Source organism: Rutidosis leptorrhynchoides, chromosome 2 (genome assembly GCF_046630445.1).
Source record: "Rutidosis leptorrhynchoides isolate AG116_Rl617_1_P2 chromosome 2, CSIRO_AGI_Rlap_v1, whole genome shotgun sequence".
Classification (NCBI taxonomy): Eukaryota; Viridiplantae; Streptophyta; class Magnoliopsida; order Asterales; family Asteraceae; genus Rutidosis; species Rutidosis leptorrhynchoides.
Window position 1 is genome coordinate 44939687 of NC_092334.1, and position 15960 is coordinate 44955646.

Consider the following 15960-nt stretch of genomic DNA (forward strand, 5'->3'; position numbering starts at 1 on the left):
CCTTACTACTCAAATAAAGGAGGCGCAACAAGGAGTTTTAAAAGAGGGAAATTTAAAGGATGAAATACCCAAAGGATCGGAGAAGCATCTTAATATTCGGGAAGACGGAACCCGGTATAGGGCTGAAAGGATTTGGGTACCAAAATTTGGAGATATGAGAGAAATGGTACTTAGAGAAGCTCATAAAACCAGATACTCAATACATCCTGGAACGGGGAAGATGTACAAGGATCTCAAGAAACATTTTTGGTGGCCGGGTATGAAAGCCGATGTTGCTAAATATGTAGGAGAATGTTTGACGTGTTCTAAGGTCAAAGCTGAGCATCAGAAACCATCAGGTCTACTTCAACAACCCGAAATCCCGGAATGGAAATGGGAAAACATTACCATGGATTTCATCACTAAATTGCCAAGGACTGCAAGTGGTTTTGATACTATTTGGGTAATAGTTGATCGTCTCACCAAATCAGCACACTTCCTGCCAATAAGAGAAGATGACAAGATGGAGAAGTTAGCACGACTGTATTTGAAGGAAGTCGTCTCCAGACATGGAATACCAATCTCTATTATCTCTGATAGGGATGGCAGATTTATTTCAAGATTCTGGCAGACATTACAGCAAGCATTAGGAACTCGTCTAGACATGAGTACTGCCTATCAACCACAAACTGATGGGCAGAGCGAAAGGACGATACAAACGCTTGAAGACATGCTACGAGCATGTGTTATTGATTTCGGAAACATTTGGGATCGACATCTACCGTTAGCAGAATTTTCCTACAACAACAGCTACCATTCAAGCATTGAGATGGCGCCGTTTGAAGCACTTTATGGTAGAAAGTGCAGGTCTCCGATTTGTTGGAGTGAAGTGGGGTATAGACAGATTACGGGTCCGGAGATTATACAAGAAACTACCGAGAAGATCATCCAAATTCAACAACGGTTGAAAACCGCCCAAAGTCGACAAAAGAGCTACGCTGACATTAAAAGAAAAGATATAGAATTTGAAATTGGAGAGATGGTCATGCTTAAAGTTGCACCTTGGAAAGGCGTTGTTCGATTTGGTAAACGAGGGAAATTAAATCCAAGGTATATTGGACCATTCAAGATTATTGATCGTGTCGGACCAGTAGCTTACCGACTTGAGTTACCTCAACAACTCGCGGCTGTACATAACACTTTCCACGTCTCGAATTTGAAGAAATGTTTTGCTAAAGAAGATCTCACTATTCCGTTAGATGAAATCCAAATCAACGAAAAACTTCAATTCATCGAAGAACCCGTCGAAATAATGGATCGTGAGGTTAAAAGACTTAAGCAAAACAAGATACCAATTGTTAAGGTTCGATGGAATGCTCGTAGAGGACCCGAGTTCACCTGGGAGCGTGAAGATCAGATGAAGAAGAAATACCCGCATCTATTTCCAGAAGATTCGTCAACACCTTCAACAGCTTAAAATTTCGGGACGAAATTTATTTAACGGGTAGGTACTGTAGTGACCCGAACTTTTCCATGTTTATATATATTAATTGAGATTGATATTTACATGATTAAATGTTTCCAACATGTTAAGCAATCAAACTTGTTAAGACTTGATTAATTGAAATATGTTTCATATAGACAATTGACCACCCAAGTTGACCGGTGATTCACGAACGTTAAAACTTGTAAAAACTATACGATGACATATATATGGTTATATATATAGTTAACATGTTTTTATTATAAGTATGTATCTCATTAGGTATTTTAACAATGAGTTATATACATAATAATGAGACTATTAATTTAAGAAACTCGAAAACGATATATATAACGATTATCGTTATAACAACGTCTTACTAGGTACATATGAATCATATTAAGATATTGATACACTTGGTTAATTATGTTAAATGATAAGTAAATATATTATTAAGTGTATTAACAATGAAATACATATGTAAAAATAAGACTACTAACTTAATGATTTCGAAACGAGACATATATGTAACGATTATCGTTGTAACGACATTTAACTGTATATACATCATACTGAGATATATTATATATCATAATATCATGATAATATAACAATTTAACATCTCATTCGTTATAATAAACAATGGGTTAACAACATTCAACAAGATCGTTAACCTAAAGGTTTCAAAACAACATTTACATGTAACGACTAACGATGACTTAACGACTCAGTTAAAATGTATATACATGTAGTGTTTTAATATGTATTCATACACTTTTGAAAGACTTCAAGACACTTATCAAAATACTTCTACTTAACAAAAATGCTTACAATTACATCCTCGTTCAGTTTCATCAACAATTCTACTCGTATGCACCTGTATTCGTACTCGTACAATACACAGCTTTTAGATGTATGTACTATTGGTATATACACTCCAATGATCAGCTCTTAGCAGCCCATGTGAGTCACCTAACACATGTGGGAACCATCATTTGGCAACTAGCATGAAATATCTCATAAAATTACAAAAATATGAGTAATCATTCATGACTTATTTACATGAAAACAAAATTACATATCCTTTATATCTAATCCATACACCAACGACCAAAAACACCTACAAACACTTTCATTCTTCAACTTTCTTCATCTAATTGATCTCTCTCAAGTTCTATCTTCAAGTTCTAAGTGTTCTTCATATATTTTACAAGTTCTAGTTACATAAAATCAAGAATACTTTCAAGTTTGCTAGCTCACTTCCAATCTTGTAAGGTGATCATCCAACCTCAAGAAATCTTTGTTTCTTAGAGTAGGTTATCATTCTAATACAAGGTAATAATCATATTCAAACTTTGGTTCAATTTCTATAACTATAACAATCATATTTCAAGTGATGATCTTACTTGGACTTGTTTTCGTGTCATGATTCTGCTTCAAGAACTTCGAGCCATCCAAGGATCCGTTGAAGCTAGATTCATTTTTATCTTTTCCAGTAGGTTTATTCAAGGAACTTAAGGTAGTAATGATGTTCATAACATCATTCGATTCATACATATAAAGCTATCTTATTCGAAGGTTTAAACTTGTAATCACCAGAACATAGTTTAGTTAATTCTAAACTTGTTCGCAAACAAAAGTTAATCCTTCTAACTTGAATTTTAAAATCAACTAAACACATGTTCTATATCTATATGATATGCTAACTTAATGATTTAAAACCTGGAAACACGAAAAACACCGTAAAACCGGATTTACGCCGTCGTAGTAACACCGCGGGCTGTTTTGGGTTAGTTAATTTAAAACTATGATAAACTTTGATTTAAAAGTTGTTATTCTGAGAAAATGATTTTTATTATGAACATGAAACTATATCCAAAAATTATGGTTAAACTCAAAGTGGAAGTATGTTTTCTAAAATGGTCATCTAGACGTCGTTCTTTCGACTGAAATGACTACCTTTACAAAAACGACTTGTAACTTATTTTTCCGACTATAAACCTATACTTTTTCTATTTAGATTCATAAAATAGAGTTCAATATGAAACCATAGCAATTTGATTCACTCAAAACGGATTTAAAATGAAGAAGTTATGGGTAAAACAAGATTGGATAATTTTTCTCATTTTAGCTACGTGAAAATTGGTAACAAATCTATTCCAACCATAACTTAATCAACTTGTATTGTATATTATGTAATCTTGAGATACCATAGACACGTATACAATGTTTCGACCTATCATGTCGACACATCTATATATATTTCGGAACAACCATAGACACTCTATATGTGAATGTTGGAGTTAGCTATACAGGGTTGAGGTTGATTCCAAAATATATATAGTTTGAGTTGTGATCAATACTGAGATACGTATACACTGGGTCGTGGATTGATTCAAGATAATATTTATCGATTTATTTCTGTACATCTAACTGTGGACAACTAGTTGTAGGTTACTAACGAGGACAGCTGACTTAATAAACTTAAAACATCAAAATGTATTAAAAGTGTTGTAAATATATTTTGAACATACTTTGATATATATGTACATATTTGTTATAGGTTCGTGAATCGACCAGTGGCCAAGTCTTACTTTCCGACGAAGTAAAAATCTGTGAAAGTGAGTTATAGTCCCACTTTTAAAATCTAATATTTTTGGGATGAGAATACATGCAGGTTTTATAAATGATTTACAAAATAGACACAAGTACGTGAAACTACATTCTATGGTTGAATTATCGAAATCGAATATGCCCCTTTTTATTAAGTCTGGTAATCTAAGAATTAGGGAACAGACACCCTAATTGACGCGAATCCTAAAGATAGATCTATTGGGCCTAACAAACCCCATCCAAAGTACCAGATGCTTTAGTACTTCAAAATTTATATCATATCCGAAGGGTGTCCCGGAATGATGGGGATATTCTTATATATATGCATCTTGTTAATGTCGGTTACCAGGTGTTCACCATATGAATGATTTTTATCTCTATGTATGGGATGTGTATTGAAATATGAAATCTTGTGGTCTATTATTATGATTTGATATATATAGGTTAAACCTATAACTCACCAACATTTTTGTTGACCTTTTAAGCATGTTTATTCTCAGGTGATTATTAAGAGCTTCCGCTGTCGCATACTTAAATAAGGACGAGATTTGGAGTCCATGCTTGTATGATATTGTGTAAAAACTGCATTCAAGAAACTTATTTTATTGTAACATATTTGTATTGTAAACCATTATGTAATGGTCGTGTGTAAACAGGATATTTTAGATTATCATTATTTGATAATCTACGTAAAGCTTTTTAAACCTTTATTGATGAAATAAAGGTTATGGTTTGTTTTAAAATGAATGCAGTCTTTGAAAAACGTCTCATATAGAGGTCAAAACCTCGCAACGAAATCAATTAATATGGAACGGTTTTAATCAATAAGAACGGGACATTTCAAAAAGGTTAATGGTAGAGATGCATGGGATAAAATAGTACGCATAATGTTGTCTATAGCACGTTTTTTTCGTTCGGATTTGCCATTTTGTGGTGATGAATAAGGACATGAGAAACGAAATTGCATCCCATTTGTAGCACAAAATTGGTGGAAGTTTTTGTTATTGTATTCAGTTCCATTGTCGCATTGAAAGGTTTTTATAGGTTTTTCAAATTGTGTTTGAATGTATTTACTGAATTTGAGAAAAGTAGGGAAAACATCTGACTTATTAACCATGGGATATGTCCAAAGAAAATTTGTGTGATTATCTAAGAAAAGTATGTAGTAACGATGTCCGGCAGTACTTGTAACTGGAGATGTCCATAAATCACTATGTATTATATCAAAAGGCGATAAGGTAGTAGAAAGTGAAGAAATAAATGGCAATTTAATTTGCTTACCAAACACACAAGATTGACAAATAGAATTCAATGATTGTTTATTACAAGAAATAAAGTTTTTATTACTAAGAGAACGAATGACTTCATCGCCTGGATTTCCAAGACGGTGATGCCATATGTTTGGAGATAAAGCAGCAAAAGTTGATGGTTTGGATAGGTGTTGCAGCATTGAGTTGGTAATTGGATATAGGTCGCCCGTACTGTTACATCTCAGGACCGGTGTGCCCTGCGGAAAATCCTTCACAGTAAAACCAAAAGGATCAAATTCTAAGGAAATATTATTATCAGTTGATAAGCGAAGAACAGAAATCAAATTTTTAATGAGATTAGGTGAGTGAAGAATGTTTTGTAAGTAAAGGGGACGAGAGGGATTTAAAAGTTTAGAATGTCCAAAACCCTGAATAGGAATGCCATGACCAGTACCAACAATAATATTTTTACGTCGCCTTAATGGATAATAAGACTCAATATTACCTGAGTTGGCGGTCATATGAGATGTAGCACCGGTGTCCATGTACCATGTATCGTTCGGTGGATTAAGTGTCATTGTGTGCATGGCGCTGTCAATGTCTGTTGGACAATAACCTGAAGAAACTGAGCTATTTGAAAAATGTGCCTGCGTGGGCCTTGGGCCCAAAATACCAGCCTGATTGGAATTGTTTATGTTGTGTGTGAGAGCCCAATTTGAAGTGGGATAAGGGCAAGGTGGGGCGGCCCACTAAGGAGATGAGGCCCAATGTGGTGACGAATAGAACCAGTGAGGATAATTGTTCCAGTTTTGAGCAGGCGAATTGGGGAAAGAGTGCCTACCCCTTCCACGATTGTTTCTTCCTCGATAGGAGTTACCACGACCACGTCCTCGATTATTATTATACCAGTAAGCGTGATTGTTATTCAGATTACGATTATTATTATTATTATCATACCGATTAGCAGGTGGTGGTGACGGGTTGGTAACAGAGAGATTTGGAGCAGGAGTGGAGATTAGTGTCGCCTCGTTGTTGTTTGAATTGAAGCTTGCCTATTCCTTTTTAAGGTTTCTTCCAACAATAACTTGGATCTTGCTTCATAAAAAGTTGGGAGATCGCTTAATTGGGTGAAATAGGTTCCAACCGTATCGAAGTTTTCGTTTAAGCCTGCAATCAATTGCAATACCATACGACTATCAGATACTTTATCTCCAACATTACTCAATTGATCTGCAATGACTTTGATCTCCTGGCAGTAAGCTGAGCAGTTTGGAAAGTCATCAAGACGAAGAGTATTGAACTGTCTTTGAAGATAAAGTGCTCGAGAATTCTTGTTGTCTTAAAAAGTGTTCTCCAATCGAGTCCACGCACTGGCTGCAGTGGATTCATCTTCAAGGATGTTACTCAATAAAGCAGTAGAGATGGTGCCATAGATCCATTGAAGGACTATGGCATCTAGCCGATGCCAAAGAGCATCCTTGGTGGAATCTGTGGTGATGGTGGACGATGAATCGGTGGAACAACAGGTATGATGTGATCAAGAACATCATATGCTTTACAGTGAATTTTGAATAACTGAGCCCAAGAATTATACTGAGCATCTTTGATATCAAGAGTGATGGGAATGAGATTTTTTATGTTGGAGATGGATAATGCAGGATGAAACTTATCAGCCATGTTGAAGATGATAGATGATAATTCGAACAGAGGAGGAAAAAAAGAAAGCAAGGTACGGCTAATAGGGTTTAGAGGATCAAAAAGACTGATACCATGTTAGTTTTGTAAATCTGAGAGTCCCGTATATATACATGATAAACCCTATCATTAACAGCTAATAGCCCTGCAAATCAGGGATCACGAATATATGCTATACATAATATGTTTGACTAAGTTAGTTGCTATACATATGATAAACTAAATAAGGATAATATATGCAAGAATATTATATCGGCTAATATATATATATATATATATATATATATATATATATATATATATATATATATATATATATATATATATATATATATATATATATAGGAGATAGATCAAGGGATAAGTGACATTTTTGGGATAAGGGGATAAGCAAAATGCATGTGATGTATGTTAACGTTTTTTGAGGGTTTTTTTAGAATTTAGCCCGATTTAGAGTTTAGGGGTTAGAGTTTTGGGTTTTGGGTTTACGGAACTCTAAATCGTTCGTATTAAAAACTCGTTCTAAACCCTAAATCTAAACCCTAAACCATAATTTCTAAACCCTAATTACTAAACCATAAACACTGTTTTTCTAAACCCTAAATCTAAACCATAAGCCCTAACTTTTTTTTTCTTTTTTGTTAACATACATCTGATGCATGAAAAGCAGTTAACATGCATCAAACAACAACTAACATGCATCGGATGTATCTTAATGATCCAGTTTAAAAAAAAAAATCTGAATCTACACAATGAAAATAGATACCAACATTTTTTTTTTTTTTGAGCTGTAGAACTAAAGATATAAAAATCACAATATCACTTATCCCCTTATCCCAAAAAAGTTACTTACCGATGGATCCTTCCCACACGTATATATATATATATATATATATATATATATATATATATATATATATATATATATATATATATATATATATATATATATATGGTAGGATCAAGGGGGAAGTAACCAATCGGGGAGAAGCAATTTTTTTTTTTTTTTTTTTGAAAAAACTTTGTTCACGAACATTATAGATTGGATGAAAATATGAACATTTAATAAAGACACTTTGTGATAAATGTTTTTATTTTGGCTGGAAAACGCTCGAAGAATTCATATATAACAATTATAGTGCTTTTCGAGTGTATTTTAAGATTTTAGATATTAGGGTTTAGATATTAGGGTTTAGAAAATTTAGGGTTTAGAAATGTAGGGTTTAGGGTTTAGATGTAGGGTTTAGATTTAGGATTTAGATTGAGTTTTTAACACGAACGGTTTAGAGTTTAGGATTTAGGGCGTTGGGTTTAGGGACTAAACCCAAAACACTAAACCCTAAACTCTAAATCGGGCTAAATTTTGACAAAAAGTATTTTACAAAAATGAAGAAAAAAAACGTTAACATTCTTCACGATCAATATTATCTTGAATGTTATTTTTGTCGATCGTTTTATCGCCTATATAATAACATTCATCACGAAGTGTCTTTTTTAAATGTTCATATTTTCGTGTGATATTGATGCCTGGAAAAAAAAATCCAAAAAAATGAAAAAAAAAAATTCTTTGCTTCCCCTATTTCCCCCGATTGGTTATTTCTCCATTGATTCTGCCCATATAGCATGTTAAATACATAGTTAAAAAATATGTTAAATATTTTGTAACTAAAATTTTAAAAAAACATGTTAAATATATAGTTAGTAAATAAAGAAAAATGAGGGGAGCCACTATACGTTGAAAATATTTATTTGTGTTTTGTTGCCTACGTACACGTATCAATAAGATATACCTATTGTTTTTATTTGGTTATTATTTTTTTAAAAAGTATTTTTAGACTTTAAAAATGAATAATACATTTGTCGAATAATTATTCGTACCTATATCAAAAACGAATGTTAGATTTGCCACCCCGATCCTTTTCATATTCCGAATACACACACTTTTTGAATATGTATTTGACATTTACAAATCGAACACGCGTTCTACACACGACAAATTATGCTTCACAACTTCGACTTCTCAAGTTTAAAACGTTAAGGAATAAATTAATGTATAAAAATTTATTGATTTCTTTTGTATATTCACTGTATGTATTCTTCAGTTAATAATAAATATAAGATTTATTTGCTTTAAAAAAATTTTATTGATCTATTTTGACAAATGACAATTATATAGCACTCAGCACAACAATCAGCCATGACGTACGTGAGATTTTAGGGATGAATTCCTTGATTTGTGGCAAGCATAGACAAGGTTATTGTTATTTCAGTTGTATTTGGTGTTTGGTTCTATTCAACATTGTTTGGGGTTAATTTGAAAATGATAGTTCAATTAGATCCTAACATCTATTTTTTTTTTTCTTTTTTTTAACGAGAAACCCTCCTATAAACGATTACATTGGCTCCTCATAAATACGTAAACTTCGGACATCGAGAACCCATGCGTCATTCTGATATCAGGTAAAACATTTCACTGTAAATCCTTAATTAGGCTCAAGAGAACATTGTCAAAAAATTGAATCCAAAACCTACAGTCGGAGTCGCGGTGAGCCGGAAGTGGTTTGTAACATCTAATGTTTGGGTGTGATAATAATTAATATGTATCTCAAACTCTCAATCAAATCTTTAAATTGAAATTAATTTTAAATATGCTTTTCGCTGGAAAAAAAATCAGCCATTTGTTGATGAAGACAAACTTGAAACCAAAATTTTCAAGATCCATAATTAAAATGGATTAATCTGGAATAGATGAGGATTAATTTTTTATAATCAAATAAAGCAAGGTTCACCCCTTTCTCCAAATCTATGTGGGCCCCATTTTGTGCCCATAAATAGGCCATACTCCTCTTGACAATGCCACAGAAACAAAATTCTTTCTTCTTCTGACTTCTTTAGCCCAAGTGTCAACTTGACTAGAATCTTAATATCTTTTGTTCATAACCTCATAGTGTTGACATGGGTTCTTTCAATGAAGAAACCAATTTGGTAGAAAAAGTATGCCAAATTTATGAAAAAATTTCCAAACTTGAAACACTTAAACCATCAAAAGATGTCAACACTCTCTTCACCCAACTTGTACTCACATGCATCCCACCTTGTACCATCAACATAGCCAATCTCCCTGAAAACATTCAAGAAACAAGGTCTAAACTCATTAAACTTTGTGGTGAGGCTGAGGGTCATTTAGAGGCTCATTACTCCACTATTTTAGCTTCTTTTCCTAATCCACTTAACCACCTTGATGTCTTCCCTTATTACTCCAATTACCTCAAACTTAGCCAACTCGAATTCGACATCCTTAAACAACACTACTCGTCTGAACCAGATGTCGTCCCAAAACGTGTAGCCTTCGTGGGGTCCGGCCCGTTACCACTCACTTCTATTGTTTTGGCTTCTTATCATCTAAAGGACACATTTTTTCACAATTATGACATTGATCATTCGGCAAATCTCATGGCTTCTCGTTTAGTTTCGCCTGATCCTGATTTGTCCAAAAGAATGTTGTTTCATTCGATCGATATTATGGAAGTGACGGATGAGTTGAAGGAGTATGATGTCATCTTTTTAGCGGCACTTGTAGGGATGGATATTAGTGATAAGGTTAAGGTGATCCAACATTTGGCTAAGTACATGGCGCCTGGATCGATTTTGATGCTTAGGAGCGCGCACGGGGCCCGTGCGTTTCTTTACCCGGTGGTTGAACCGGAAGATCTTCAAGGGTTTAAAGTTTTATCCATTTTTCATCCTCAAGATGAGGTGATTAACTCAGTTGTGATCGCACGTAAGAATCCAGAAACAGTGGAGGTTGATCATATTCATCATCATCATCAGCTTGGAATTGGATCGTTGCAGATGTTATCTTCGAGATGCAAATACTGTGATTTTCAAACTTTTAACAATCCACTCAACCAGATGAACATTGTTGATGAATTGGCAATGGATGAGTAGATCAACTATCTTTTTCTCTTTTAGTTTGTGATAAGCTTAAAGTATCCATTTATATTTACTGATCAGAATGGTACTGCCATATTTTCTAAATTAGCAAAATATGTACTAGCTTATATGTATGCAAGTGTAACTCTCTCACTTGGGTCAGCTTTCTGTGAACTCAAAAGTTTGAGGAATAAAGAACTCGTATTATGTTTTCAGGGGGCGGAGCCAGGATTTGACAATAAGGGTGGCTTACTCGAGAATTAGATGATAACCACAATAATAAAGTGTCATATTGTTATATTAAGATAAGTAAACAACGATAACAATTTTATATGTAAAAAAAACGTACAAGCAGTTAAACCAAATACATAAGTGATGTCAAAACAATATACAAAAACTAAACATTTTTTGCTTACGCCAAGCCATATTTTTCAAGAAGTAACCTGTCATAATAATAGTTAAAAAGTCAGAATTAGTTAAATATTAATAAACATATGGTAAAATATAGTATATTAAAGGAATTGTACCTTGTGTGGTATAAGTTGGACACGCCGACGTTTTTGAGAAGCAAAAGCATCAATTATCTCATCCGTAGTAAAGATATCAGCAATGTCTCTTTCAATATATAGTAGCAAACAACTTTTCAGACAGTCATCACCCATGCTACAATGAAGTCTAGTTTTCACAATTTTCATTGCCGAGAAAGCTCTTTCACTTGTTGCAGTTGAAACTGGAAGAGTTGATAGCTTATTTTACTGAACCGCTAATTTGCGTAAATCGTAATTGCATTAGATACTCCGTATATCACATAGCATTTAGTACACTATTTAACAATTCTAGAAAATTATGGGTAAACTGACTTGGCCCATACAATGATACAAATAATAGATAATTAAGTTGTTCATGTATTTTGATTAAATATTATTTGGGCTTCAATTGAGGGTGGCTTAAGAAAAATAATTAATTATAACCTATTAATTTTTCATTGCAATTTGGCCCACTGGGGGAGGTTGTGTCCCCTCCCTGGCTCCGCTACTGTATGTTTTTTAGTGTCAAGTTTATACATGCAATTTCTGTTTTGTTCTTCTATACTCCATCTGTCTCAATATAATAATTCATGTTTGACTTTTCAAGTCTTTATTTAGGCTTATTACTATATATTAATGTTATCAATATTACACAATTCTTATATGTGGAAGCCTGAAAATGGGTTGAATGATCCAATAACATATATCTACTCGTTGTAAGATGAAGGCAACTCAACGATATCTTTGTTAAAAGTTATGTCGTATGAAGAACATACATAATAAACTCTAGCTATCAGAGAAATTGTATTTTTTGGTGGCAAAAAAGGTTGATAACGGGCAAACCAGACCGGCCCACAATCGGCATACATGACTCACTCGGCGGCTGTAACTATGGGGTGTCAGGGGGTTGAACATCTGACCTTCTGCTTTTTTTGTGGTAAGATGCACCCACACGTTACCAACTGAGCTATGCGACGTTGGTACGAAAGGGCAATTAAACAAGTCCATCAGTAGTGTCCTTTAGACCAACAGAGATTCTAGCTTTTGCAAAAAGGACATTATCTTCTCTTATAATATTTTAGAAAAGCTTTAAGAATATTATAGCATGAAATCAACTCTTACTTCCACTACGTACACTTGCTATAATATTGACAAAAACTTAGTCGGTCGCATTCAAATCAGGTACCCACATTGGTTATCTGGGAATCAAGATTATACGGAGTAATAATTAATTAATATCCTTTAGCATAACAAAAATTCGAAAGGACTGCACATATATATATATATATATATATATATATATATATATATATATATATATATATATATATATATCCCCAATTAGTATGAAACAATGAGTTGAAAATTCGAACATACCATTGAAAACTATAGGAGCGGGTCTAGTAGCTTTTAATAACAGAAGACAAGAAAAACTTAGTCACGCTTTATTTATAATTCCAATTCCAAAGTAACTTAAATAATACTACAACTTATTAGAACTAGTCAATAGAGTGTTATGGGACTAGCAGATAAGATTTATTCGTCTGAAACAACCACAGTGATCTCATCTTTATCGAGCATGTTGTAGAAGGACTTGGTCCTTTTAGTGAGGTCGCTATGGTAAGTGTATTTCCAGGCACCAGCACAAATGAAACCTAACACGGTTGCAATACCTATCTCCTTGATTATCATTTTTGCAGTCCCTGGTGGAGCTCCAGCCATTTTTCCTTTGCTTAATATCAATCCAAAATATCTACAGGTACACATTTGCAAGCATTAAACTATATCAGAATTTTATAATGAACATGGTTAATGCATTGATCTCATTTTGTATGATAACTAGTTCTTCTACTTTCAAGTTTTTTGTACTTAATGCATTGATTTGCGAGTGGGGTGGGAGATAGTAAACTGGTAGACATATAATGTTTTCCCCTATCACGTTACCGGAGAGGGTAAATGTATTTACTCAAATGTACACAGTCTAATTGGGTTATTTTTCGAATCCTTTTCCTAGTCACCTCAATATGCTACCAGTGAGGCTTGAATTTGAGACCGAGATATCAGGATCCCGAACAAGTAGGCTACTTTGAAATGGTTTGGGCTGGAAAATAGCTTCCCCACAAAAGATTTCATATTATCGGATAAACTTATCTATAGGAATTCGTGATATCCTAAAAATAAAATCCTCTTGCCGTCGGTTAAAAAAATCCTATGGGACCAGGGACCTGTTTACTGACTAATAAGATGGACAACATAGATTCGGATAATAATTAAATTTAGGAAAATGATAACCATAACCCTAAATTAATTACAAAGTTAATTTTTTCAATACAAAACAACATATTTCCATTAATAAGCTGATCCTGAATTTAAATATAAAAATACGTTATAATATGGAAAATTAACACTTTACGGTAAATGATTAAATATGAAAGAAGTTAGAAAAGCCATGACTATTATGAAATCTTACCAAATAAAACGAGCTGGGATGATTTCAATCAGATCAACTCAAATGGTAGATTAGGTAACCTGAGTAATTAAAGCAAATCCAAAAACAAAGACATATATGATTATGATCGTAGATATGAATTATGAAAGTGATACTGAAAATGTAATTGAAGATAGAAAATAATTACCAATTAATTAAGAATCCTTCAACCGAGCACCGATGATCTGATGCAGAAAGAAAGTAGTTAAATTTGTAAAATAGGCATAGATTAAGGAAGACCGTTGGTTTTGTGGGCGGGTCTTATGCCAAAACAGATGGGACTTGCAAATCTACAAATATGATCCCTTGACTATTTAATAATTCGAATTATCTGCTTTCATGAACCATTTATATTTACATTTACATCTATACTAAAGTTCTTTATTGTAAGATTTGCACCATTGATATTTTGGTGTTTGTTATATAAATTGGTATTTTGTTGTTTGATATAAACTAGTTTACGAACCCTCGCTTCGCGCCGGGGGTTCGTTTTTCAATGTATTTTATTGCATTTAGTTTGTAAAATTATTTCGTGGCTAACGATGATGTCGTTGAAGTGCAACTCGAGTCGAACCAAAAGGTATAATCCGTGAAAGTTTTAAATGTTATTTTGAATTAACAATATATGTGCATCTCCGCGTTTCGCTATGGAATTGTCGACTTTTAAAAATTTAACGCAAAATCAACGTATATGAAAAGTACCTCAAATATTTAGCCTTTTTTTTAAAAGCTTCCGTTTTGCGCATAGTTAGTGACGTTGTGTTCCTAAAATTATTTCGAGTTTAATGATGGTGCCGGAAAAATTTAACTCGTTGCGAGCGAGAATATATGACCCGTTGAATATTTGGGTGAAGTTTATTTAACATTTTTTTTATGAAAATAGGTATTTGACACTTTACCCCCTATTTGGGGGGTCAATTTTAAGTTTTGAAAAATTTGTGGGAGTTTTTTGGAAAATAAAAGAAAGGTAGAAAAAAATGATGAAAGGACGAGAATACCCTTGGTACTATTCATGGATTTTGTCTAATAATAAAAAAAAGGTAGAAAAAAATGATGAAAGGACGAAAATACCCTTGATACTATTCATGGTTTTTGTCTAATAGTTAATATGGTAATTGTAAGATAATAAGCGTTCGTTATAACTTGGCTTTTATAGCACAACATTGAAAGTGGTTTGAAAACTATAGCGTACAAGCAAAACATTTAAGCTATTTACATGAAAATGGTTATTATCGAATATAGTTTAACTAGAAGTAGCAGGTGAATCTGTTTAGCTTCATGTATTTTGGAATTCTTTATTGTCAACATCTTTGTAGCTTTTCTGTTATAGAGTTTATGACTACAATTTATTTGATTGAATAGAAAAAGAGTTATTGATCAAATAGCATGCTTTGGAGAAGTTAAAGAAACTGAATCAGTTGCTAAATAAATAACATGGGCTAAATAGGAAAATACCATATTGGCCTATGTGATATGCACACGTTATCACTTAACCTGACAGATCAAATTAACTGGCATTACTTATAAGGAACACCACCTTGCAATTTAAAAATCACAGGACTACCGCTATAATTTTTGAAAGAAAAGAACTAATAGTATAATTTTTGATAAACCATAACTCCACAAGCATCAGTGTAATTTACTCTTGATTTAATTGTATTTAAGGTAAAGATATTTTGAGTCAAAATACTACAAACCTAATAAACTTTGAATGTATTATTGCAAGATATTAAAGTGATCCATAAAATTAAGAAATAACAAATGGAGTCAAACTAATAAAAAACCAAATCATATTATTTAAAAGAGTTTTGTTAACGTATGCTCATGTGATATTGTTAGGTCGCAATTAATAAAAAAAATTCATTTAAATATAAGAATTTTCATTTAATATACGTATAAATTTAATAACTATTAAATTAAATTAATTAGTATTAAATGCAAATTAATACGGTATTTAATATCAATATATGTATAAATTATAAATTAAATATT

General features: G+C 33.0%; 1 protein-coding gene across 1 annotated transcript; it reads left to right on the plus strand.

Moving 5' to 3' along the window:
• The first annotated feature begins 9895 nt into the window (after positions 1 to 9895).
• Positions 9896 to 11160, plus strand: LOC139890803 (nicotianamine synthase-like). The gene has a single exon (XM_071873718.1). The coding sequence runs from the start codon at positions 9976 to 9978 to the stop codon at positions 10966 to 10968; it is 993 nt and encodes a 330-aa protein (XP_071729819.1). The 5' UTR covers positions 9896 to 9975; the 3' UTR covers positions 10969 to 11160.
• Positions 11161 to 15960: the final 4800 nt, after the last annotated feature.